A 26,774-nucleotide genomic window follows, 5' to 3' on the forward strand; every position below is an offset into this window, starting at 1 on the left:
TTGTGATCATGTAAAACTTAAACCACATGAGATTGTGACCAGAATACCTTGCTATGTTGTAAACGTTTGGGGGGGGGGATAAAGTGGTTTGATTAATAATGGAACTAATCTATTGGGACCTTAATATATAGGGCCAGTCTCCAGAGGAGTGACAGCTGGGGATAGTCAAGGGAATTTTTGTGTACATTTTGTTCTGCAAAATATGCCAATTGCTGAAGATAATTAAATATAGAATTTATATATGTCATTTTGTTGAGATACATACAGTAAATCATTCAGCAATGCAAGATCAAGGTATGCTCATCAGAATTTATCATACAAAAAGGAAATTCTATGCATTATGTGATATCAGGATTTATCATACATAAAGGAAATTATATGCACAGAGTGATAACAGCCTTTACATCATACATACACTTATGCTATTTGTTGTTTTTCTTCACCTCAAATCTCATATTACAGCTGAATTAACATAACAAATATGAATTAATGGATAGCCTGAGAGAACTGATTGAGTGGCATTCTGTAGCACATCAGCACCCAATAGACTATTTAGCCCAGACACGAGTAAAGCACCTTACACACGGACATCCAATGCCAGTCAATTGGACTTTGTTGTGTAGGATTTGAACCTGCATCTGAACTGACTACAAGCCTGGCACATTAATGACCGAGTCATTGTGACTTAGAAAATGGCACACTATACATTAAATCATCAGGAGTTTTGAGGAAAAGAAAATTAAAAAAGATAAATGTACCAAATTATATTGAACACTGAAGAGAAAGTGAATTTGTGTGCATCACCCGATCACTGTGAAATTTGTGTGATTTGTGACCAGGTAGTAAAATTGTGTGAACTATACCATGTGGAAATTCTCCCCTTGCTACATGATATAAATCCATTTTGAAATAGAGTGTGACTAAATAAAATAACTATAGACAGATCATTTTGTTTAAAGTTTTTTTATATATTACTTTATTTCCTAAACCACTATAGGGATTTTCATCATATTTAGGATATACTGTTAAAAAGCTGAGACAATTCATTCCACGATACATGCTTTGGTCCCTTTGATCTTGTGGTCAAGGTCCTTGTCATAGAAAATTTACATCAATGTTTTGGATAGTTTTTTTTTATTTGCTTGTATTTCCTAAATCCTTGAATGGACAAATCATTAAAAAAGTGAAGACAATTTAATCTGTGACATGCTTGTTCTCTGCTTTTGACTTCTGACTCAAGGTCACATTTTACAGAAACACTTTGATCATATGCAGGCCAAGGCTTTCTTGTTTGAATCCATGTTTATTTGTAAGAGTTGCATATTCTGTGCATATTTTTTATGCAGCAGGTGCATCAATATTTGGACATGTTTATCTGTATGTAAGCCCATCCATTTGTCTGGATAACCTTGTTTCCAAGATTGTATAAAAACCACTCGATGCAGACAAATGAATTTTTTTTAGCATATCTATATCCATATGAAGATGACCCGATTTCTAGCATATCTATATCCATATGAAGATGACCCGATTTCTAGAATATCTATATCCATATGAAGATGACCCGATTTCTAGCATATCTATATCCATATGAAGATGACCCGATTTCTAGCATATCTATATCCATATGAAGATGACCCGATTTCTAGAATTTCTATATCCATATGAAGATGACCCGATTTCTAGAATATCTTTATTCATATGAAGATGACCCGATTTCTAGAATATCTATACAGTAAAACCTTGGATTGCGAGAATAATTCGTTCTGGAAACATGCTTGTAATCCAAAGCACTCATATATCAAAGAGAATTTCCCCATAAGAAATAATGGAAACTCAGATGATTCATTCCACAACCCAAAAATATTCATATAAAAATGATTAATACAAAATACCTTTTTATATTTTTATTAATTAAATTTGACTGGTGTGAGGGAGATGAGAGACAGAGAGGAGAGGAGGCAGAGGAGTTTATTGTGTAGGATGACTTTCACTGTCACTAACAGAATCATCTCCTTCTTACCGTCTTCATTTTCAACCTTTTTCTTCATGGCGGCCATTGTTGCAGTACAGTTACTAAAGAACAGTCACTACACTTGGACACAAAATAAAAAATTCTTTACGCACACATATGTGGTGACAACACTATAGTAAACAGTATACGCTCACACAGATGTTGACTATACGAGTGAGGCACGCTGACTGAGACCAAGCATGGGAGACGATTACCCACAATCCCGCAGCGAGAGAGAGAAGAACCATTGGCTCAGTTCTGATCACGTGATGCTCGGCAGACAAAGTGTATACGTACACTCGTATTGCAAGATCTCGCTCGTTTATCAAGTTAAAATTTAATAAAATGTTTTGCTCATCTTGCAAAACACTTGCAGACCACGATACTCGCAATCCAAGGTTTTACTGTATTCATATGAAGATGACCTGATTTCTAGCATATCTTTATTCATATAATGACCCAATTTCTAACATATCTTTATTCATATGAAGATGACCTGATTTCTAGCATATCTTTATTCAAATGAAATGACCCGATTTCTAGCATATCTTTATTCATACAATGACCTGATTTCTAGCATGTCTTTATTCATATGAAGATGACCCAATTTCTAGCATATCTTTATTCATATGATGTCCCAATATCTTTATTCATATGAAGATGACCTGATTTCTAGCATATCTTTATTCAAATGAAATGACCTGATTTCTAGCATATCTTTATTCATACAATGACCTGATTTCTAGCATGTCTTTATTCACATGAAGATGACCCAATTTCTAGCATATCTTTATTCATATGATGTCCCAATATCTTTATTCATATGAAGATGACCTGATTTCTAGCATATCTTTATTCATATGAAATGACCTGATTTCTAGCATATCTTTATTCATATAATGACCCGATTTCTAGCATGTCTTTATTCATATGAAGATGACCCAATTTCTAGCATACCTTTATTCATATGAAGATAACCTGATTTCTAGCATATCTTTATTCATATGAAGATAACCTGATTTCTAGCATATCTTTATTCATATGAAGATAACCTGATTTCTAGCATATCTATATTCATATGAAGATGACTCGATTTCTAGCATATCTATATTCATATGAAGATGACCTGATTTCTAGCATATCTATATTCATATGAACATGACCTGATTTCCAGCATATCTGTATTCATGTGAAGATGACCTGATTTCTAGCATATCTGTATTTATATGGAGATAAACTGATTTGAGCATATCTGTATTAATATGAAGAACACTTGATTAGATTTTCTGGCAATTACAGAAATGTTTAAAATAAATTCCAACACATTATAAAATGTTTTGGACATTTTATTTTTTAAACAAACTTTGTTAGCACATTTAAGCAATAAACACTTTAGGTACAGAATACAAATGAAATTTGGTTGGCTTATTTGTACTGAAATATATATGAATTGACTAGATATTCAGGTCATTACAAGAATATTATCATTTTCTTATAATGATTTTTACCTTTTTGGACTTCAACGTTTGGCAAAAACCCTGTTGACAAAACTAAGCAAAACCTACTTGAGATAGAACAAAATAAATCTAACAGGCTTCTTTGTAAGATGAAATGAATACATTTTTTGGCCAGTGTAGCTGTTTTGCAACCTTTTTTGCACATTTTTAAACTTATTGGACAAGAATATTGTTTGAATGATAGAGCAAAAGCCACTAAAGAGAGATACATGACCTGAATATTTTTTCATGCCAGTATGGCAATTCGTTTTTATTAATTTTTAAAACTCTGGACAAAGAGCTTTTGGTGTGCAGAATGAACATACCTGTTTTACAAACACAGGTTTATTCCTGATTAAAAGTTATATTTTAACAACATAAAAATATATTGTCTCTTGAAATTCATTATAAAAGGGTTCCATATTGACACATTTATCAGTGGAAATATTCATGACCTTGACCTTGTTACCATGACCAACATCTGAAGGACAGAATCTATGAACCTAGTACACATATCCACATATCCAAGCAGAAATACACTATTATTAATCTTTTTACAATTTCATTAATGAACAGATCAAATGAAATGTTCCTATTACTAAAATGGTACCTCATAAAAACTAAATGCATAATATTGTTTTGGAATGTGTGAAGGTAAAATATCAATGATAATGCAATGATGTAATAACAATAATGTCAATGATGTAATAGCAAAAATGCAATGATGTAATAGCAATAACAAATGATGTAATAGCAGTAATGCAATGATGTAATAGCAATAATGCAATGATGTAATAGCAATAACAAATGATGTAATAGCAGTAATGCAATGATGTGATAACAATAATGCAAATGATGTAATAGCAACAATGTAAATCAGAACACATAAAATAAAGACAATAATTCAACCCCAATGATAAAAATCTACACTAAAATTCCCACCAAGTTCCCGAGAAGGATATTGTGCTGTCAAACACTTCAATACGCCTTGTAAACATTAGTTTTGTCACTTTAAAATGACCTCATAAGCATATAGTCATCCCAAACTATAAACACTGTCCCTAATAAAACACTTTAGTATAGCACTGTCCCAAATAAAACACCAGTATAGCACTGTCCCTACTAAAACACTTCAGTATAGCACTGTCCCCAAATAAAACACTTCAGTATAGCAGTCCCCAAATAAAACACTTCAGTATAGCAGTCCCAAATAAAATGCCTCAGTATAGCACTGTCCCTAATAAAACACCTCAGTATAGCACTGTCCATATAAAACACTTCAGTATAGCACTGTCCCTAATAAAACACCTCAGTATAGCACTGTCTCTAATAAAACACCTCTGTATAGTATTGTCTCTTATAAAACACAACTGTATAGCACTGTCACTAAAAAAGCCACATCTGTATAGCACTGCCCTTAATAAAACACCTCCATATAGCACTGTCCATAAGAAACACCTCCGTGTAGCACTGTCCCTAATAAAACACCTCTGTATAGTACTGTCCCTAATAAAACACTTGAGTACAGCAGTCTCTAATAAAACACTTCCATACAGCACTGTCCCAAACAAAGCATAAAAATACTTAAAAGTCTATTTTACCATGTAAAACAAGGTTTCCATGAAGTGTTAAAGTGAGGGACCACTATATAATAATACTTTTCTAAACTGTTCTACTCTCCCAACTTTTACTGCAAATCAGCTACATATTTTGAGCCCAATAAGACCATTCTAGTATTAATCAAGATCAGATACATATTTTGGGCCTAATAAGACCATTCTAGTGTTAATTAAAATCAGATACACATTTTGGTCCCAATAAGACGATTCTATCAAAAAGACCATTCCAAGATGAATTCACATTGGGAAAATATTTTGAGCCCAATAAGACCATTCTATCAAAAAGACCATTCCAAGATGAATTCGCATTGGGAAAACATTTTGAGCCCAATAAGACGATTCTATCAAAAAGACCATTCCAAGATGAATTCACATTGGGAAAATATTTTGGTCCCAATAAGACGATTCTATCAAAAAGACCATTCCAAGATGAATTCACATATGGGAAAATATTTTGGTCCCAATAAGACGATTCTATCAAAAAGACCATTCCAAGATGAATTCACATTGGGAAAATATTTTGGGCCCAATAAGACCATTCTAATATTAATTAAGATCGGATACATATTTTGGTCCTAATAAGATGATTCTATCAAAAAGATCACTCCAAGATGAATTCAGATTGGGAAAATATTTTAAGCCCAGTAAGACCATTCTAGTGTTAATTAAAATCAGCTACATATTTTGGGCCCAATAAGACCATTCTAGTATTAATTAAAATCAAATACATATTTTGATCCCAATAAGACCATTCTAGTGTTAATTAAAATCAGATACATATTTTGGTCCCAATAAGACGATTCTATCAAAAAGACCATTCCAAGATGAATTCACATTGGGAAAATATTTTGGTCCCAATAAGACAATTCTAATATTAATTCAGATTGGATACATATTTTGGTCCCAATAAGACGATTGTATCAAAAAGACCATTCCAAGATGAATTTAGATTGGGAAAATATTTTGAGCCCAATAAGACCATTCTAATATTAATTAAGCCTCTTGTACTGGACACTTTTATATTACTGCAAAACCTTTTGGTCCCCAAGTTTGCTTTTGGGAGGTTTTGGGGTAATGTGTAAAAAAATAAAAAAGTGAATACACCGCTATAGATATGTTTTATTTCAAAGTATTTTACAAAAAAGACAGATTTGACTGTAACATACATACAGCAGTGGTCTCATTAACAAATTAATTACCATTTGATGATTGAACACACATCAGGGATAAATTAACAGAATTTTTCATATGTAAGTTGCATCCATTACCACTCTAAAATAAATATTTACAGTTCTGTATGACAGCTCCAGTGGCTAAGTGGTTAGAGCATCTGCCCTGGATGTGGGAGGTCTCAGGTTTTAACCCCAACAGAGTCATACCAAAGACTTATAAAAATGATACTAGCAGCTGCCTTGCTAGGTTTTCAGCATTAAGAGGTTAGTGTTAGGACTGGTCGGCCTGGTGTCAGGATAATGTAACTGGGTGGGATATCATGCTGCTTGTCAGCCACATGATGCCCCAGTGCTAGACATACTATAAACTGTCACACTGCAGACATCGTAGTGATATGACTGAAAAACTGTTAAAGCTAGGTTAAAAATTGAAATCACACACATACAATCAAGTAAAGACGATGGCACTAGTTTTGAAAGGTGTCTGCTCTTCATATAAAAAAGAACTGTTTGCATGTACATGTGAGCTTTAAAAAATATTCTTTAATTCTAAAAATCTCCGTGATATAACATTTTCTGTGGGAAAAATATTCTGTTCATAACAAGGTTAACACATCTCTCAATATAAAGCTTAATTGCCCTCCTGTTGGAAAAAGAAATGTTTTACCCATCTTTTCCTCAGTTAGATGAGATAGCATACTGCAAAATAAACTAGACTTAATTAAATATGACCCTTGCCTAAATGTTACAGAAAACCTTTCTTAATGTACAGAGGGTGAAGTTAATAAAATGTACTGGTATGTCAACAAGTTAGAAAATTTTGATTGCAGAGAGCTCCTTTTGAAAACTACTGATTGATGTCACAAATATGCACAGAAGTTTACAAAATTCAACCTTCTAAATTGATGCCAAATCAAAAAGCACTCTCTTCAAAACAATGGTTAATGTTACAGTGTTGCCAAATCACAAAGCACTCTCTTCAAAACAATGGTTAATGTTACAGTGTTGCCAAATCAAAAAGCACTCTCTTCAAAACAATGGTTAATGTTACAGTGTTGCCAAATCAAAAAGCACTCTCTTCGAAACAATGGTTAATGTTACAGTGTTGCCAAATCAAAAAGCACTCTCTTCGAAACAATGGTTAATGTTACAGTGTTGCCAAATCAAAAAGCACTCTCTTCAAAACAATGGTTAATGTTACAGTGTTGCCAAATCAAAAAGCACTCTCTTCAAAACAATGGTTAATGTTACAGTGATGCCAAATCAAAAAGCACTCTCTTCAAAACAATGGTTAATGTTACAGTGATGCCAAATCAAAAAGCACTCTCTTCAAAACAATGGTTAATGTTACAGTGATGCCAAATCAAAAAGCACTCTCTTCGAAACAATGGTTAATGTTACAGTGTTGCCAAATCAAAAAGCACTCTCTTCGAAACAATGGTTAATGTTACAGTGTTGCCAAATCAAAAAGCACTCTCTTCGAAACAATGGTTAATGTTACAGTGTTGCCAAATCAAAAAGCACTCTCTTCGAAACAATGGTTAATGTTACAGTGTTGCCAAATCAAAAAGCACTCTCTTCAAAACAATGGTTAATGTTACAGTGATGCCAAATCAAAAAGCACTCTCTTCAAAACAATGGTTAATGTTACAGTGTTGCCAAATCAAAAAGCACTCTCTTCAAAACAATGGTTAATGTTACAGTGTTGCCAAATCAAAAAGCACTCTCTTCAAAACAATGGTTAATGTTACAGTGTTGCCAAATCAAAAAGCACTCTCTTCAAAACAATGGTTAATGTTACAGTGTTGCCAAATCAAAAAGCACTCTCTTCAAAACAATGGTTAATGTTACAGTGTTGCCAGATCAAAAAGCACTCTCTTCAAAACAATGGTTAATGTTACAGTGTTGCCAGATCAAAAAGCACTCTCTTCAAAACAATGGTTAATGTTACAGTGTTGCCAGATCAAAAAGCACTCTCTTCAAAACAATGGTTAATGTTACAGTGTTGCCAGATCAAAAAGCACTCTCTTCAAAACAATGGTTAATGTTACAGTGTTGCCAGATCAAAAAGCACTCTCTTCAAAACAATGGTTAATGTTACAGTGTTGCCAGATCAAAAAGCACTCTCTTCAAAACAATGGTTAATGTTACAGTGTTGCCAGATCAAAAAGCACTCTCTTCAAAACAATGGTTAATGTTACAGTGTTGCCAGATCAAAAAGCACTCTCTTCAAAACAATGGTTAATGTTACAGTGTTGCCAGATCAAAAAGCACTCTCTTCAAAACAATGGTTAATGTTACAGTGTTGCCAGATCAAAAAGCACTCTCTTCAAAACAATGGTTAATGTTACAGTGTTGCCAGATCAAAAAGCACTCTCTTCAAAACAATGGTTAATGTTACAGTGTTGCCAGATCAAAAAGCACTCTCTTCAAAACAATGGTTAATGTTACAGTGTTGCCAAATCACAAAGCACTCTCTTCAAAACAATGGTTAATGTTACAGTGTTGCCAAATCACAAAGCACTCTCTTCAAAACAATGGTTAATGTTACAGTGTTGCCAAATCACAAAGCACTCTCTTCAAAACAATGGTTAATGTTACAGTGTTGCCAAATCACAAAGCACTCTCTTCAAAACAATGGTTAATGTTACAGTGTTGCCAAATCACAAAGCACTCTCTTCAAAACAATGGTTAATGTTACAGTGTTGCCAAATCAAAAAGCACTCTCTTCAAAACAATGGTTAATGTTACAGTGTTGCCAAATCACAAAGCACTCTCTTCAAAACAATGGTTAATGTTACAGTGTTGCCAAATCACAAAGCACTCTCTTCAAAACAATGGTTAATGTTACAGTGTTGCCAAATCACAAAGCACTCTCTTCAAAACAATGGTTAATGTTACAGTGTTGCCAAATCAAAAAGCACTCTCTTCAAAACAATGGTTAATGTTACAGTGATGCCAAATCAAAAAGCACTCTCTTCAAAACAATGGTTAATGTTACAGTGATGCCAAATCAAAAAGCACTCTCTTCAAAACAATGGTTAATGTTACAGTGATGCCAAATCAAAAAGCACTCTCTTCAAAACAATGGTTAATGTTACAGTGTTGCCAAATCAAAAAGCACTCTCTTCAAAACAATGGTTAATGTTACAGTGTTGCCAAATCAAAAAGCACTCTCTTCAAAACAATGGTTAATGTTACAGTGTTGCCAAATCAAAAAGCACTCTCTTCAAAACAATGGTTAATGTTACAGCGTTGCCAAATCAAAAAGCACTCTCTTCAAAACAATGGTTAATGTTACAGCGTTGCCAAATCAAAAAGCACTCTCTTCAAAACAATGGTTAATGTTACAGCAATGCCAAATCAAAAAGCACTCTCTTCAAAACAATGGTTAATGTTACAGTGTTGCCAAATCAAAAAGCACTCTCTTCAAAACAATGGTTAATGTTACAGTGATGCCAAATCAAAAAGCACTCTCTTCAAAACAATGGTTAATGTTACAGTGTTGCCAAATCAAAAAGCACTCTCTTCAAAACAATGGTTAATGTTACAGTGTTGCCAGATCAAAAAGCACTCTCTTCAAAACAATGGTTAATGTTACAGTGTTGCCAGATCAAAAAGCACTCTCTTCAAAACAATGGTTAATGTTACAGTGTTGCCAGATCAAAAAGCACTCTCTTCAAAACAATGGTTAATGTTACAGTGTTGCCAGATCAAAAAGCACTCTCTTCAAAACAATGGTTAATGTTACAGTGTTGCCAGATCAAAAAGCACTCTCTTCAAAACAATGGTTAATGTTACAGTGTTGCCAAATCAAAAAGCACTCTCTTCAAAACAATGGTTAATGTTACAGTGTTGCCAAATCAAAAAGCACTCTCTTCAAAACAATGGTTAATGTTACAGTGTTGCCAAATCAAAAAGCACTCTCTTCAAAACAATGGTTAATGTTACAGTGTTGCCAAATCAAAAAGCACTCTCTTCAAAACAACGGTTAATGTTACAGTGTTGCCAAATCAAAAAGCACTCTCTTCAAAACAACGGTTAATGTTACAGTGTTGCCAAATCAAAAAGCACTCTCTTCAAAACAACGGTTAATGTTACAGTGTTGCCAAATCAAAAAGCACTCTCTTCAAAACAACGGTTAATGTTACAGTGTTGCCAAATCAAAAAGCACTCTCTTCAAAACAACGGTTAATGTTACAGTGTTGCCAAATCAAAAAGCACTCTCTTCAAAACAACGGTTAATGTTACAGTGTTGCCAAGTGAAACTAAGTGTAATACTAGTATGCCAGATTAGTCCAGGTAATGTACTAGAACTAAAAATGGGCATCACTGGAATGACTAGTATGCCAGATTAGTCCAGGTAATGTACTAGAACTAAAAATGGGCATCACTGGAATGACTCACATTTATGTGGAGTGTGGCAGAGATTTAATTGTTAACGTAAGTGAAAAACAGTAACTAAACTGGTATGAAAGATCTGTGATGTGATTTGGATTTTTAACATAGCTTTAACAATTTTTCAGTCATATCGTTATGATGTCTGCAATGTGGCAGTTTATAGTGATGTCTAGCACTGGGGGCATCATGCCACAGACATGTAGCATGATGTCCCACCCAGTCACATTATCCTGACACCAGGCCGACCAGTCCTAACACTAACCTCTTAATGTTAAGCGCCAGGCGAGGCAGCTGTAAGTACCATTTTTGTAAGTCTTTGGTATGACTCAGCCGGGGATCAAACCCACGACCTCCCACTTCTGAGGCGGACGCTCTAACCACTAGGCCAGCAGAGCGGTCGGTATGAAAGATCTACAAAACATGATAATACAACCTGTAATCAAAGTAAGGTTTTCATTAGAAACGGAAAAACAAGAGGTATTACTTTCTTTACGAAAACGAGATGTCAGAGGACAGAACAGCCAGTGAAGTGATGCTTAATTTGAACTAGAATACAAAGGATGCTACAATGACTAATTCCACTCCCAACCATACAATAAATTGAAATAGATATAAATAAAAAAATGTAAAATAATTATTATACTAAGATGTTGCAAATATATCCATAGATAGTACTATAACAACTGTCTAGATGGATTTGTAGAAATAATGCTGATTTTCATGGATTTTGCACTCACATCAAAGCATAAGAAACTTTTTACTTTCCTCCCATTTTTAAAAATGACAGGATTTCTTGCTGGAAGAAATCTGTATGCCACATTTGTTCTGAGAATTAGTTTCTTCTCAGGGCTTTCTTGATATGAGTGAAGTGTGCAGGTTCAACATCTCTGGGTCTGGATGAAAAACCTGCATTCACAGTTGTTGGAATGGGCAGGAAGAAAGCAGGATTTCCCTGGGAATTTCTTCTGGTATTTCAAAAGATCATTGATTCATGTTTTTTTCCCACATGGGTGGACCAATCAGAATTAGACATAATTCTGAATCCCTCAGTTTTTGCATGACAATTGTTGTTTGAGGAAGGGTCTCAACTGCCCATGCTATCTGCTTTGGAACTGGAGAGAAGGCTTGGTGCTCTGCATTCCATTCTGTTGTAAAAGGTCGACCGCAAAAGGTGCTAATTCAACTGAAGACAGTTGGGAGTAAGAACCATTCAGCATCAATCAGCTGAATCTGAAAGAACATTGAGTCAACCAAGACATTATTCGGCCTTGGAGGTGGCATACTTGGATGTGGAATTGTCAGCTGTAACACCAACAGAGAAAGCAAATTTTTAGCAAATTACATTTTTCTGAGATTACTAACCTAATCACATTAATGTTAGGAAAATAAACTCCACTGCCTCATAAATTCAGTCTTCCCAAATATTTATATATATTATTATGTTGATAGCATGCAGTGAAGGCTTAAATCTGGTAAACATCAAGATGATAGGAAGCCGTAGTGGTAGTAAGAGATTGGAATGGTGATGAGTCCCTGTATATGAACTTTATAAACTCTGATATAGTATGCATTTCGGAGGTATAGGCTGCAAGCCAAACCATACCTGAACATTTGGATGTGATGTGATATTTAGATTTTTAGCATACAGTGTGATCCCGCCATAATGCACCCTGCGATAATGCGAATACGGATATAATGCAGTCATGGCATGGCTCCCGAAATTTTGTATATACATTCAAACATGAAAAAATATATTTTGTTCAAAGTTAGTGAAATAGTGTATAAAAAATTTATTATCAATTTGGGGAAGAGGTCGTGCTGGAAAAAATATTTTTTTAAGTACGTGAAATAGTGTGTTAGATGTCTATTATCATTTTGGGGAAGAGTTTGCATATGAATTTTAATATTATATGATTGTGGCGTAGCTTCTGAAATTTAACAATTTCACCAGGTTCTTGAATTGTTATGCCAAAATAAACATTACCAGAAATGTTACTTAATACTGATCCATGAATAAAGCCAGTAGTTCATCTTTGTGATTGTCTTCAATTAATTCTGTATACAATTGTTGCTCAAATAATAGCCAACATGTGTTTCTTCTTTAACTGCATACACAACCAAGCAGCAGACAATGCGGTGGTTGATAAATGATTCTCACAATTTAATAAACATCAAAAAGCAAAAAAAAACTGCCATCACGTTTGTGGAGCTTGGCAGTGTTATTAGACGCAATCAGTTGACCAGTAAATAATGTCCGCTATATTAGCTGGAAATTGAAAGGGTATGAAATTGTACATGCATTCAGCTTAAAAAATTTTTAAAAAGTGACTCGTGACCATTGCAGGCCTACTGCACTTAGTTCTCGGGTTTTACATGTGTTTGGTGTTTGCTTATGAACTCATTATTAATATCCTATTTTTTATAAAAATATTTTACCATTATGGAAAAGCAAGTTCACAAATGCAAGTCGTTTCTGCACTTTGCACAATGATTAGTAGTTTTCACAAGTTTCTTTCAGTATTCACAAAATCTGAAGTAAAAATTATATGCACGCTGAAAGCATGTGTTGATTTTAATTATTCTTGCTGTAGTCGTTCAAACAAGTAGGCGTACAAGTGTTAATTATTGGAAATTTACAATGGATAAATGTACACGGAAACGCATATGAGAAAATTTTAGCAGTATGAAATTTGTAGACACCGTTTATAGACCCTGGAACGTAATTAACCGTACACGTGCTTCGTGTTTCTTAACCTAATTTTGCTGTTAATTTTTCTCATTGAATTCAGACACATAATGATCAAAATTATTTAAGTTTAAATATGTATGCAATTTTTGCAATGGAATTACATGTACTATGGATTAATTGCAAGCCCCAGTGGCACAATATCAGATGGCAAGTAAACAGTGTTAATACTCTGTTTGTGCTATATATTAGATGTTGAATTCAGACACAATGATCTGGAACAAAATTATTGAATATTGTAAATCTGTGTGAAATTGTTCAATGGAATGACATGCATTATGGATGAACTGCATGCCATGTTTGCATGATAGTAAACAGTGTTCATACCCAATTCTTCATATACATTAGACATGAAACATGTATGTGGCAATGAGTTTTTCTCTGAAAAAAGTAAAATACTGTAAAACCCTGCATTAACACAACCCCGCTATTAATGCAATCAATTTTTGGGACCCCAATTATTGCATTATAGCGGGGTTCCACTGTAGCTTTAACAATTTTCCAGTCATATCGCTATAATGTCTGCAGTGTGACAGTTTATAGTCATAGCGAGCACCAGGGTAACATGCAGTAGTCATGTGGCATGATGTCCCACCAGTCACATCAGTCACATTATCCCGACACTAGGCCGACCAGTCCTAACATTAACCTCTTAATGCTGAGTGCCTAGCGAGGCATCAAACTTTTGGAACCAACCCCATTCTTAACATGGTGTCAAAAATGGGGCAAGAATGTTTAGATCTTTGACAGAATAAATCTTGCCGCTATCTCGGGGGTGGGGTGGGGTGGGGACAAGGGAATATTCGGGCGAAAGATCCCTATGAACCTGCACTGTGAACAATCTCAACTGTCCTTTTTGTAAGAAGAGTGTTCATTCTTGCAGCAAGATCTCTGCTTTGCATGGGGTTTCTTGCAATGTCCATGATAAGAAGCACTATTTATAATGAGAGAGGGGACCTGGTCTTACTTTGGGGTCCCTAAAATCCACAGGTCAGAGAGGCAGTGTCTTCTTGATGGGATTGGCAGTCCTTCCTATTTCTCCGATCTCTTCCAGAAAATAATGGTAAGGCTCTATCTAGGTCATTGGGTCTGTGATATTTGCATCAATGGTTGCCTGTTGTGATCTAAAGCTGGCTATTGTAAATGATTTATTAAACAGCTCATGTGGAGATAAATTTGTGTCTATCCACCAATGGAAGATCAATAACTGCAGTTGAAATGAAGAAATGGTCTTATCTTAAATTCCTGGAAATTCTTTTTGCCCAGGTTAGTGTCAGTCCTTTCACGGGACTCTTGTTTATTTTTCCAAACCATACATTATTTTTTTTCCTTCAAATCTGTATTCAGATCTGAACAGTTTGGCTGTAAAGTGACATAATTTGAGGTTGCATAAAATGTAATGACAGTGATTTCACTTTCTCTGATTAACGGTTTACTATCTATAACTCGTGCTAGAACAATAGACTAAAAACAATATTTTCTCACACAGATTATTTTAATAAATACAGTATGGTAACATGCATTAAAACTGTGTGAGGGAGGTAAAAACTATTTAAAAAATTTAGAAATTTTTTAAGAGATAGTTTGCAAATGTTACAAGCCTTCAAATTTACCCTGAAGAATCTGAAAATAAGCTGACCTAAAAAGTAATCCAACCTCAAAAATATGCAACAGAATTCCAACAACCTTTCACCCCAAAGTAAGTCAACCTTGAAAACAGGCTGCCCAATTTTAACTATATTTTGATTATAAAATAACCAAACCTCACAAATAAGCTGTCCAAATCCAAATACATTCTGCCCCTAATGTAAGCCAGTCTTGAAAACAAGCTGCCAAATTCCAATATTTTGCTTGCAAAGTAAGCCAGCCTTAAAATTACACTGCTCAATTCCATTAATATTTTGTACCCAAATCCACCTAAAAAAAACAAACTGCCCAATTCCAACAACATTTTGTGTACAACCAACTTCAAAAATAAGCTACTCAAATCTAACAACATTTGTCACAAAAGAAAGCCAGCCTTGAAAATATAAACTGCCCAATCCCATCAACATTTTGCCCTCAAAGTAAGGCAGCATTGAAAATATGATGCCTAATTACATAGTGTATCTCATGCATTCATTCAAGTTAATGTGCTGAGTGAAGAACAAAAACATCTTTATACAGGAAACATGTTTTTAACTACAAAACATGAGAAAATGTAATTTTGTAAAATCACCTGTCAGTTATATCATAATCTTTTCAAATACTGAATTGATAACTATGAATGTAAAAGCATCACCAGTATTGTAATTAGTAATACTGGAGACAAAGAATTCACTTTCACATGGCTACCAATATTATTACTTGAAAATATGCAAGACATTCTAGAAAATAAGCTTTTATGGTATCCTGAAATAATGTTATAGATCAGATTTTTTTATACAATGTATAACAGCTATACACTGAACGAAATTTGTTTATTGTTTTAATGTCTAATATGTGTCTTAAAATATACCAATATCACAAATATTTTATAAAAATAAAATAAAATAAAAGTACTTAACTGTTATAAACTCTACATAAAGTGAACAAAATTGCCAAATCAATGAAATGGAAAGGTGACCCAAACAAATGTGGAAATCTTCAAAATAATCAAACATGATTTGAAAATCAAACTGTCTATTCAAGAAGTATCTATAAGAAAAATCTGAAAATCTAAACTATATATAGGGGTTCAGTAAATATGACAACATTATACCATTTTTGCCAGTATATTACGTATCCAACAGCAAACAATGCACAATTCAATAGGCTTCTTTCTTCCTCCAAGAGTAAGAAATCCACAAAGTTTGGCCAAGGTATATGAAATAAAACAAATGTTATTGTACAAAAACAATTTTCTTCTTTCAGTCACTCTGACCTTTACCTTTGACCTTTGAATCCCAAACAGATAGGCTATTTCCTTACCAAAAGTGAATGCAATTTACAAATTTGGTCCTGGTGCATGAGGTAGAACTAATTTTATCGTGCTGAATAAATTGGTCTTCTTTCAGTCAGTGACCTTGACCTCTGTCCTTTTTACCCTCAAATGAACAGACTTCCTCCTTACCCAAAATACAAAATAATCTACAAGGTTTAATCACTGTAGATAGTGGAGAACTCGATTTGTGCAGAAACTGTTTTTCTTCTTTGAGTCAGTGACCCTGACCTAAGACCTACTGACCTCCCAACTGAGAGGTTCTTCATTACCCCAAGAGCAAGCCATCTACAATGTATGATAACCACAGAAGGTGGTCAACCTGAGTTACTGTGTGGGAAACTGGTAACAGACAGATGGATGGATAACATCATAACATAACATGCTCCGCATCATGTCATTTGTAGAATGCAATAGCCCATTTCATACCAAATTTAACCGAGTTGCTCCGTAATTATCCGAATAACCTCCCGAGTTACTTTATACTCCAGCCAATCCAACGCTGGTGGGTACATGTACATGACAAAATGGCATCCATTGTTGTTTAGAAATATTTCAGAAATAAAATTAATTAAATGATTGAAATTTATATGTAAATTATCCACAGACTTTCAAAAACAAATCTGATAAACTCATATGAAATGCATTTTGTTATAGTGATGTTTCGGATGCACAGAAATAGTTTGAACAACTTGCTCTTTGATTGCCAGGATTACATTTGTTTACTTCGACACCGTTTCCTTACTCACATGTACATGTCCAATGTAAACAGCTCAAAGCTACTCTCTCGTATGGGTTTGAAATCCGCCCTGGTTTCCAGAAAATAAGACAGGATGGTTCCAATATTAAATTTTGTCAATATCTGCAGCAGCATCGCTGTTGAATATGCATTTTTCAACTCAATAAACGATGTTGAAGTAGTTACAGAAGTTGATGCTGATGCATTAGCCATATTTTGCCCACCACCTATTACAGTCAGCTGACCACTCGCCACATGATCAAAATTCCGAGCAAATTACGAAGTTCACCGAAGTCTGCATGAAATGGGCTATTGTTCCATGTAACACACTACAAAGTAAAACTGTTCTTTATGTTTGACAACTATTACATGAATATTCTCTCTAATGAGAAAGAATTTGTCTCTGAAAGTGTAAAATGCTCTAGTGATCGGTTACTAAATTTCTATCATGAGCGCTCAAGACAAATACTGTAAATAAAATATGAAATTTTCTAAAGTTTTATTTGGAAGACTTATTGCACAAGCATCACTGTTTTTATGATCTGTTGAAAATGGTTACTGAACAAAGTATCACTGTTTGTATGATCTGTTAAAATTGGTTACTGAACAAAGCACCACCATTTGTATGATCTGTTGAAAATAGTTCCTGAGGATTTCAGGTGAAAGTTATGAGCTGGCAGGTTAAAAAATCACAACAGTTGATCAGCAGAAAATTCAATGACAATTTCGTGTCAAGTTCATGGAATTTTCATTAGTTAGGAATGCTGCTTCAGTAGAGAGATCTCAAAATAACATCAAGAAAGGTGTCATGTTCACTCCTGTCTGGACTTCTGGAAAAAGAAAGCAAATATTAATTTAAAAAAACAAGATACATGTGCTTATCAAAGATAATTCAAAACCAAACAATGAAATTTCTAAATGTATGACTGGTATTCCTCAAAAAGCTAAATCCACAGAAAGTTTACTGTACACACCAGATGTTTTCAAACTAATATACAAGACTGTAGTTGCAAAATTTCACAGAACGAGACATGAAATATGATAAATTGGAAACGAATGCCTCAAAAATGTCAACAATAGATAAAAGCATAATATAGACTTACTATAAAAACTTCTAAAATTTGAAAGCTAATCAAATTGTCACTCTTGTTTGTAATGTCGACTTCTGAAAAAATATTCCCAAAATTTAACAATTTTGAAATAAATAAAATTAAAATTTGAAAAATATACATATTTATCTATTTCCACATCTTGCTTAAGAGAACTGTTCAATCAGCATTTCTGCTGTTAATTTATTTTCTTGAAGTATAGTTTATTTTGATATTCGCTATGGCACAAACTACATAACAGATTCATTTTATGATAAACTCTGATGATAATCCTTAGAACAACATTTTCTTTGAAAAAAAAAGATCATCTACAGAACATTCTATGACTAACATTTCTGTCAAAGAAACAAAGTTTCAAACATTCTATGACTAACATTTCTGTCAAAGAAACAAAGTTTCAAACATTCTATGACTAACATTTCTGTCAAAGAAACAAAGTTTCAAACATTCTATGACTAACATTTCTGTCAAAGAAACAAAGTTTCAAACATTCTATGACTAACATTTCTGTCAAAGAAACAAAGTTTCAAACATTCTATGACTAACATTTCTGTCAAAGAAACAAAGTTTCAAACATTCTATGACTAACATTTCTGTCAAAGAAACAAAGTTTCAAACATTCTATGACTAACATTTCTGTCAAAGAAACAAAGTTTCAAACATTCTATGACTAACAGGGGTCCTACAGAATTTTGAATGATAAATTCAAAGACTTTTCCCAAACTTTCAAAGACCACAAACATATATTTCCAAAACATATTTTCACTAACATTTTGTATACAAGTTATTTTATATGAGAAAACAAGGGATGCAAAATACAATATTGTTTAATGATGAAATTCAAACTATAATTAATTTCCTAAAATTGCTTTATAATGATCTGGAAGATAGGGTAACATTCATTATTATTTCAGAAATATGTAACTTATGCATCAGATTTAATACAAAATAAATTGTTCTCTTAACAGACATCAGCACTGCTTTAAATGCATTATTATAGTTGCTGTTTAAAAAAATGGGTTTATTTAAATGTTCAAAGACTTTTAAAGACCTCAGGGTAATCTGCTCAATTTTCCCAAACTTTCACGGGCTTGAAATTGCTTCCTCATTTTTCCCAAACTGTCAAAGACCTTCAAAGACTGTAAGAACCCTGACTAATGTTTCAAAGTCATAGCAGAATGATGACACTATTTTATAGTCAAAGCAGAATGATGACACTATTTAATAGTCAAAGCAGAATAGTGTCAGTATTTAATGACAGAATCATAATAATGACACTATATAACAGTCCAAGCAGAATAATGACACTATTTAATAGTCAAAGCAGAATGATGACACTATTCAATAGTCAAAGCAGAATGTTGTTGTTATAGGGTTTAATGCCATTTTTCAGCACACGATAGGCTATATATGGCGGCCAGTATTAATGGTGGAGGAAGAACCTGGGAAAACCCCGGAAAGAACCACCGACCCATGAGAAGCTACTGGCAAGCTTTCTCACATACCCACATTGACTGAATCTGAGACTCGAACCCACACAGACAGAGGTGAGATGGCAGTGATCCGTAACAGAGAGCGCTTTAGACCACTCGGCCACTCGGGGCCCCCAAAGCAGAATGATGACACTATTTAATAGTCAAAGCAGAATAATGACATTATTTAATAGTCATAGCAGAATGATGACACTATTTAATAGTAAAAGTAGAATGATGACACTATTTAATAGTTAAAGCAGAATAATGACACTATTTCATAGCAGAATGATGACACTATTTAATAGTAAAAGTAGAATGATGACACTATTTAATAGTCAAATCATAATAGTGATATTGTTTAATGTTATAATCAGAATAATGACACTATATAAGTCAAAGCAGAATAATGACACTATTTAATAGTCAAAGCAGAATAATGACACTATTTAATGGTCAAAGCAGAATAATGACACTATTTAATGGTATAATCAGAATAATGACACTATATAAGTCAAAGCAGAATAATGACACTATTTAATAGTCAAAGCAGAATAATGACACTATTTAATAGTCAAAAGCAGAATAATGGCACTATTTAATAGTCAAAGCAGAATGATGACACTATTTAATGGTAAAATCAGAATAATGAGAGCATCTAATACATTCAAACAAGAGTAATGACAGTATTTAATAGTCAAATCAGAATAATGACAGTATTTAATACAGTCAAATCAAAATAATGACAGTATTTAATACAGTCAAATCAAAATAATGACAATAATTATAAGGTATATCAGAATAATTAGTATTGTTTACAGTCAAATAAAAATAATGACAGTATTTAATATAGTTTAGTATATCATTTAGCAATTTCGCATTTTCAAATTGTGATTCCAACAATAAAACCCATAAAATGTATTATCCACTGAAATAATTTCAAACCAAAACGTTAACCTTATTTTCATAAAACTAGAGACAGAAGTGATGAAACAGTCTTCCATTATGTTCACTAATTTGGAATGCTTTAGCGTAATCTGGAGTGATATTTTTATTCAGCCACCCATGTGCTAACAAAAGTGCTCTGAATGGCTTATAATACAATCACCTTATGTTGGAACACGTAGGTTGTGGTTGACTCTGGAAACTATTGATTAATGAATCTCAAATACCTGGGCCATTTATCAAGGTATGCAATTTTGAACTCAACTTTATGCACATAAACCATTATTTTCTTATAAGACTCACAATGAAATTGACTTCTGACCATTAGTACCCTGAATCAATAGGCTTCTTTATTATCCAAGGAGCAAGTGGACAAGACAGATTTTTTGTTGTCAAGGAACCAAACTGACTTAGACTTTTGAATGTAGCAAATCAAAATCAAAATGTTTCTTCCATACTTTAATTGCAAGCCTTCCACTAAGGTCAAGGTAGATGCTCTAGAATCCAAGTTATTATTCTAAACCCGTTTTGCTTCTTTTCCCACAAAGGTGTAAGTCATCCACAAACATAGTGAAGGCACATGGTTGATAACTAAATTTATGTGCAGAAATAATTTTTATTTGAAATTTATGTGCTGAAATAATTCTTGTTTTCAGTCACAATGAACTTGACCTTAGAGCTTGTGACTTCACGGCTTTTTTTACACCCCTAACTGTAAGTAATTTGCAAAGTTTGGTCCATGTCCGTAATGCAGGACTAATGTTACTGTGCAGAAACCATTTTTTTTTCTCAGTCATAGTGGTATTTTGACCTAAGAAGTGATAGACTTCTTCCTCACCCTTGTACCACTCCAGTGGCCCAAGTTAGTGATTTTAAGCTGAGACCGACTGACTACCAAATTAATAGAGTTCTTTCTTACCGCAAGTGCGAGCAATCCACAAATTTTGATAACAGAAGATGGTGGAAAACTTGAGTTATTGTAGAAATCATTTTTCCTTTTAGCTGTAGTGATCATTAACTTTGACCTTTGACTGATACCAGCAGATTTATTCCTTACTCCATGTACACAAAGTTTGGTAACTGAGGATGGTAGGCAACTTGGGAGAATATGCAGAACAAAATTGGTAACAAACAGACAGATGGAAAGACAACAACATAATATGCTACTAATGGTGGGCATATATGAACACCTTATATCTGAGAGTGCTACAGTGTCACACCTCAAATAAAAACCCTAATTTTATGTCTGTTAAATAAATGCACCATCTGACATGAGCTTTTAAAACTGATGACAAAATTTAAATCTTTTCGTAAATGTCATAACTATTTGATAACATATTCCAACGACATTTCAGGTTGTCAATTGCACTTTTTAAAAACTTATCTTAACTGCTGAAGCAAAAATGTGTTACTCAGGACAAATGTAACATGTTTTCGTTAAACAAAAAGAGATGCATTGAGTTTTGACTTGATCTTGTAAGTTCAAAACAATATAAAAGTTAGGCTCAAGTAACAACTTGAAAATCTACTGAGCTACTTGATATACAATTTAGCAATTCATAAAAGGGACTTTTAAAAAATATCTACAGTTTTAACTTTGTTCTAATTACAGTTAAAGAGAGCTAACTTTTGAGTGAGCTTGAGTTTTATACTAAACAAATTTGGAGCATGTACCATCTTGTACAAGAAAATAAAGGTAAGAGTTGAGTTAATACAGGTAAGAGTGGAGTGACATCATGAATGACCTCATCATATCAGGATGTCAAGAAGCATTTCTCAGCCTCACCTGAACATAACAAATTACATACAAATTATTGAGGATAAACTTTGTGAGTTTCAAACTGTTTCTGTATCATTATGTATATGTACCTCAACAACCATGTAACTAAAATACCATGATACATTTAACTCATGAAAGGATTACATACCAACTTCCACTGAATTAATCTGACCCATTCCTCTGATTCTTGAGTTGTTGTGGCAAACATGTAAAATGTTCTCCAAGGAAACTGGATCCTGCAAAGATAAGCAACAAATTAAGACTTTTTTAGACTAAAAAGACTAAGAAACCTTCCTTTGGAGAAATATACAATTTTCAATAGAACTTACCCAAATAAATCTACTATCATGGAAATCTGGCCCTTCCAGGCTTGTTTAAGAACCAAACCACCCAATCTACATCTATTACCTTGGAAATCTGGCTCTCCCAGGCTTATTTAAGAACCTGTGATTTGAGATTGGGGAATGGTAACATTTGATAGTGATGGAAACAAATGTCTTCTCCTTGAAGAATGAAAAGAAGGAAGTAAGTTATTTGTAACAAAGAGGCTTAGTGACAGGTCCTTATGTCGAACATTTCTGCCCACCACTTGTTTTAAAAACTCTTAATTTCTAAGGTCTTGCTTGGTATGAGCCAAGCATGCAGGTTCAGTCTCTCTGGGTTTGGATGAAGGACCTGTATTCATGATAACTTGAACAGGTAGGGAGAAGGCAGGAATTTCCTGGGAACTGAAGACATGAAAGAGGCAAAGAATTTTCTTAGGCAGAAATTGGATTCTGACCCAATGGTTGACACTAATGAGATGATTTCAAGACATCTTCCTAAAAAAAGCAGACTTGGTTCAAGAGGGTTCCAAAATCGATAAAAATGCTGGGATGGGATGAGGTAAGATTAGTCATTGTTTACAAGGAATCTAAGGTGAAGGTGCAGTGAAACAAGTTAATGCTTTGTAGAATATTGATCACTAGGGAGTTTGATGTAATAGATGTGGAGGTGGTTTAGAATTGTGACACAATTCTGTACCCTATTCTGGTGAAGCCACTGGGACTGGTTTTCACACTTGAAATGGGTGCCCTAAACTGGTAGTTATAGTCTGACTGTACATCCCTGTTTGTCTGTACCCCCCTACCGATTTCAATAATGAAAACATTTAATGTGATAAAAAGTGCAGAGAGAGAGACCACTCTCATCTGTCTTCCACCTGGGCAAGCTGATGACATTCGTCACTTCTGTTTGTAAGTATCTTGATCAGGCAACATATTTAAAGAAGAAATGAGCAATCTATGAAAATATTCAAGATACTCTGAGAAGCAATTTTAAACATTGGCAGCCATTAGCAATGCACAGTAATTTTCAGATTCTGTATCAATTTCTTAGTGTTCTGAGGTATGGTTTTATGGAACAGTTTGGTAAAATTTGATGGAACAACCAGGCGTCATTTGATGGAACAGCCTGGCATCATTTGATGGAACAGCCATATAATTTTTAAACTCATGTAAGCAACTAAATCTTTTATTTTTGTGCTAAAATGTCAACTGATGAAGTTTTCATTTCAAGCACGGTGACATATTTCAGTGAGAGTGTGACCAAATCAAACTGCAGATAAAAAAAATGCTTATGACTTTCACTTTACATTAGTAAGTCATTCCTGGTAAGCAATGATTTATTTCAATATAAATAAGGTTGGTTAAAGTGAGTATACAATTCATGCATGTGCTTAAAATTGACCATGAACAGAATTTAATGCCATGTCTGCAAGTTATTTATCAAATATGATGTTACAAAAGGGGCATATGTATATGATTAAATGGAATGACACATATTAAGTCACAAGGAACTAATTATTTTGTGAGCTACGGAACCAGCCCATGTGTAGTGTACTCTATCTAAAATAATGAAAATAACTGAGTGGCTGAAAATAATTACCCAAAGAAATTGACATTAAGTTTTTGCTTAAGAAGACACCATATGAATAAACTGCAAGAAAAAGCTGGCTTCAACCTAAAACCATTTTCATTTTTATCACTTTTGCTGCATAGACACTACTAAATGTAAAGAAGGAAGTCTTGTGGTGGATTTTTTATTGTGATAACCAAAAAGGGAATTGTGCTCAGAAATGAAATGAATATCATTTTCATTATTTGAAAGTTTCCTCTTGGATAGGTCATGCACAGGAATTAAACATGTTTTGTCAGTCTTAACATGAAAGTATAATAATCTGACCAAATATTAACATTAGTCAGTGAAAATAATTACCACAAAGGATTAACTAAATTACTTATGGAGAAATTGTATGTAAAGTAAGTCTAAATCTCAGTTTATTGCTGTCACCACATGGGTTTGTACTACTAGATCTAAAACTTGAGGATCCAGTCATGGAGATATCACCTGGCCAGGTTTTTACAGCAGGCACCTATATGGGAATTTTTTTAAACAAACAGATCTGCACAGCACATCATTTTTGTGATTTAAAAGAAAATTCTCCTTGATTGATAGATTGTAAGCACATTTTGCAGGTCTAACCACAAAAGCATTGTAACTTGATTGAACATTACAGTTTATGGAAACTGAATTAATATTGAGTGCCTATATAAATTTGATCATGTGTATGTATCATGTAAGAAAGGAATTCAAGCCAATAAAGACTTAAACATTTCATGTTTTCATCTCACGAACTTTTGTCACTCTTGAGAAAGTACCATCTATACTGGCTTATAAGTCAGGTTCAACTGTAAATTATATGGACCCTGATCTGCTATCACAAAATGTGGTAGCAGATCAAGGTCTCTGTTGTCTATCTTACTGATTACTCCTAACAAACTGTTAAAGACCCATTAGTGCTAGTGTATTATGCCATCACAGATCTGAATCTATACAGTCTGCAGCTAGCTGATCTGGGTTTACACTGTTTGCAACTGCTAGATCAATTTAAACAGTTTGCAGCTGGCAGATCTGGATTTATACTGTTTGCAGCTGGAAGATCTGGATTTAAACAGTTTACAGCTGGTAGATCTGGATTTATACTGTTTGCAGCTGTTAGATCTGGATTTAAACAGTTTGCAGCTGGCAGATCTGGGTTTATACTGTTTGCAGCTGCTAGATCTGAACTTGTACAGTCTGCAGCTGGGAGATCTGGATTTATACTGTTTGCAGCTGGGAGATCTGGATTTAAACAGTTTGCAGCTGGGAGATCTGGATTTATACTGTTTGCAGCTGGGAGATCTGGATTTAAGCAGTTTACAGCTGGCACATCTGGATTTATACTGCTTGCAGCTGCCAGATCTGGATTTAAAGTTTGCAGCTGGAAGATCTGGATATATACTGTTTGCAGCTGGGAGATCAGGATTTAAACAGTTTACAGCTGGGAGATCTGGATTTATACTGTTTGCAGCTGGCAGATCTGGATCTATAGCTGGTTCTGATGGAGCTGACTTCTATTTAAGTATATAAGGTAGCTTTTGTTTCTTTGATCATGAACATTGTTTCTCATAATTTTAATTGTTTCAAGATTCCTTAAGTTGCTTTATCAGTTAATTGCTTTATGTTATATGTCTGTTGTAAAGATGTCAAAATTTTAAAAATGGTAACCCAGGTACCTGTCGATCCTAATGACTGGTTACCCGATCTAAGGTAAATTATATTAAACGTGAACCAGAACTGCTTTGTTGTAAGTTCATGCATTCCAATCCCCCAAGAGGTAAAAGGGTAATTATTACTAATATGAGTGGCAAAAAAAAAGCAATCTGAGCATAAAAGAATATGATATACATTACATACCATAATTACAGAAAACCACATGAAAAACATATTTTTGCTACTTACCTGGATCTGCAGTTAGTTAAAATTCTTGTCATAAATTGGATAAATCCATGTGGATTAGTACGAGAATACAGACACAAAACAAAATGATAAATTATTTATATACAACGCTTACTTTAACTAGTCTACATCACATGTTTAACTTTTAGCTAAAAGGTCATAAAGCCAAATCAACTAAATGCTGTATTAATTACATCACTATCAAATTCCTCTTTCAACATTTTTAAAGCACTATTGATTTGTCCTTTTCCTGATACAATATATTCTTCAGTTCAACAAAATCCCTCTCCTCTAACATGTTATAGTTATATAACATTCATGAGTTACATCGATAAAGCCCATTTCACTTCATATTTGGTGCCACTTTTCCAGTATAGACTGGTCTGATACTTCAGTGTTTATCAAACTATAATGAATCTGTGGTACATGGCTTCAAATTCAAGAAACCCATCTGTTTTCTTGGAAATGTGTCATGTACAGTTATTGTAAATAGAAAATAAAGA

At 33.9% G+C, this 26,774-nt stretch overlaps 1 protein-coding gene across 2 annotated transcripts in view; it reads right to left on the reverse strand.

The window, feature by feature from the left end:
• Positions 1–17,628: 17,628 nt before the first annotated feature.
• Positions 17,629–26,774, reverse strand: part of LOC149803815 (dual adapter for phosphotyrosine and 3-phosphotyrosine and 3-phosphoinositide-like) — a 38,599-nt gene continuing 29,453 nt past the window's right edge. For both annotated transcript variants that reach the window (XM_089953627.1, XM_089953626.1), the window contains exons 8-9: positions 22,601–22,688; positions 17,629–17,976 (exon numbers count right to left, since the gene is read on the reverse strand). In XM_089953627.1, coding sequence (XP_089809753.1) covers positions 17,959–17,976; positions 22,601–22,688 — 106 coding nt within the window. In that variant the 3' untranslated portion in view covers positions 17,629–17,958. The remainder of the gene's footprint in view (positions 17,977–22,600; positions 22,689–26,774) is intronic.

Source organism: Sinohyriopsis cumingii, chromosome 3, assembly GCF_028554795.1.
Source record: "Sinohyriopsis cumingii isolate HCF-2022 chromosome 3, ASM2855479v2, whole genome shotgun sequence".
Taxonomy (NCBI): domain Eukaryota; kingdom Metazoa; phylum Mollusca; class Bivalvia; order Unionida; family Unionidae; genus Sinohyriopsis; species Sinohyriopsis cumingii.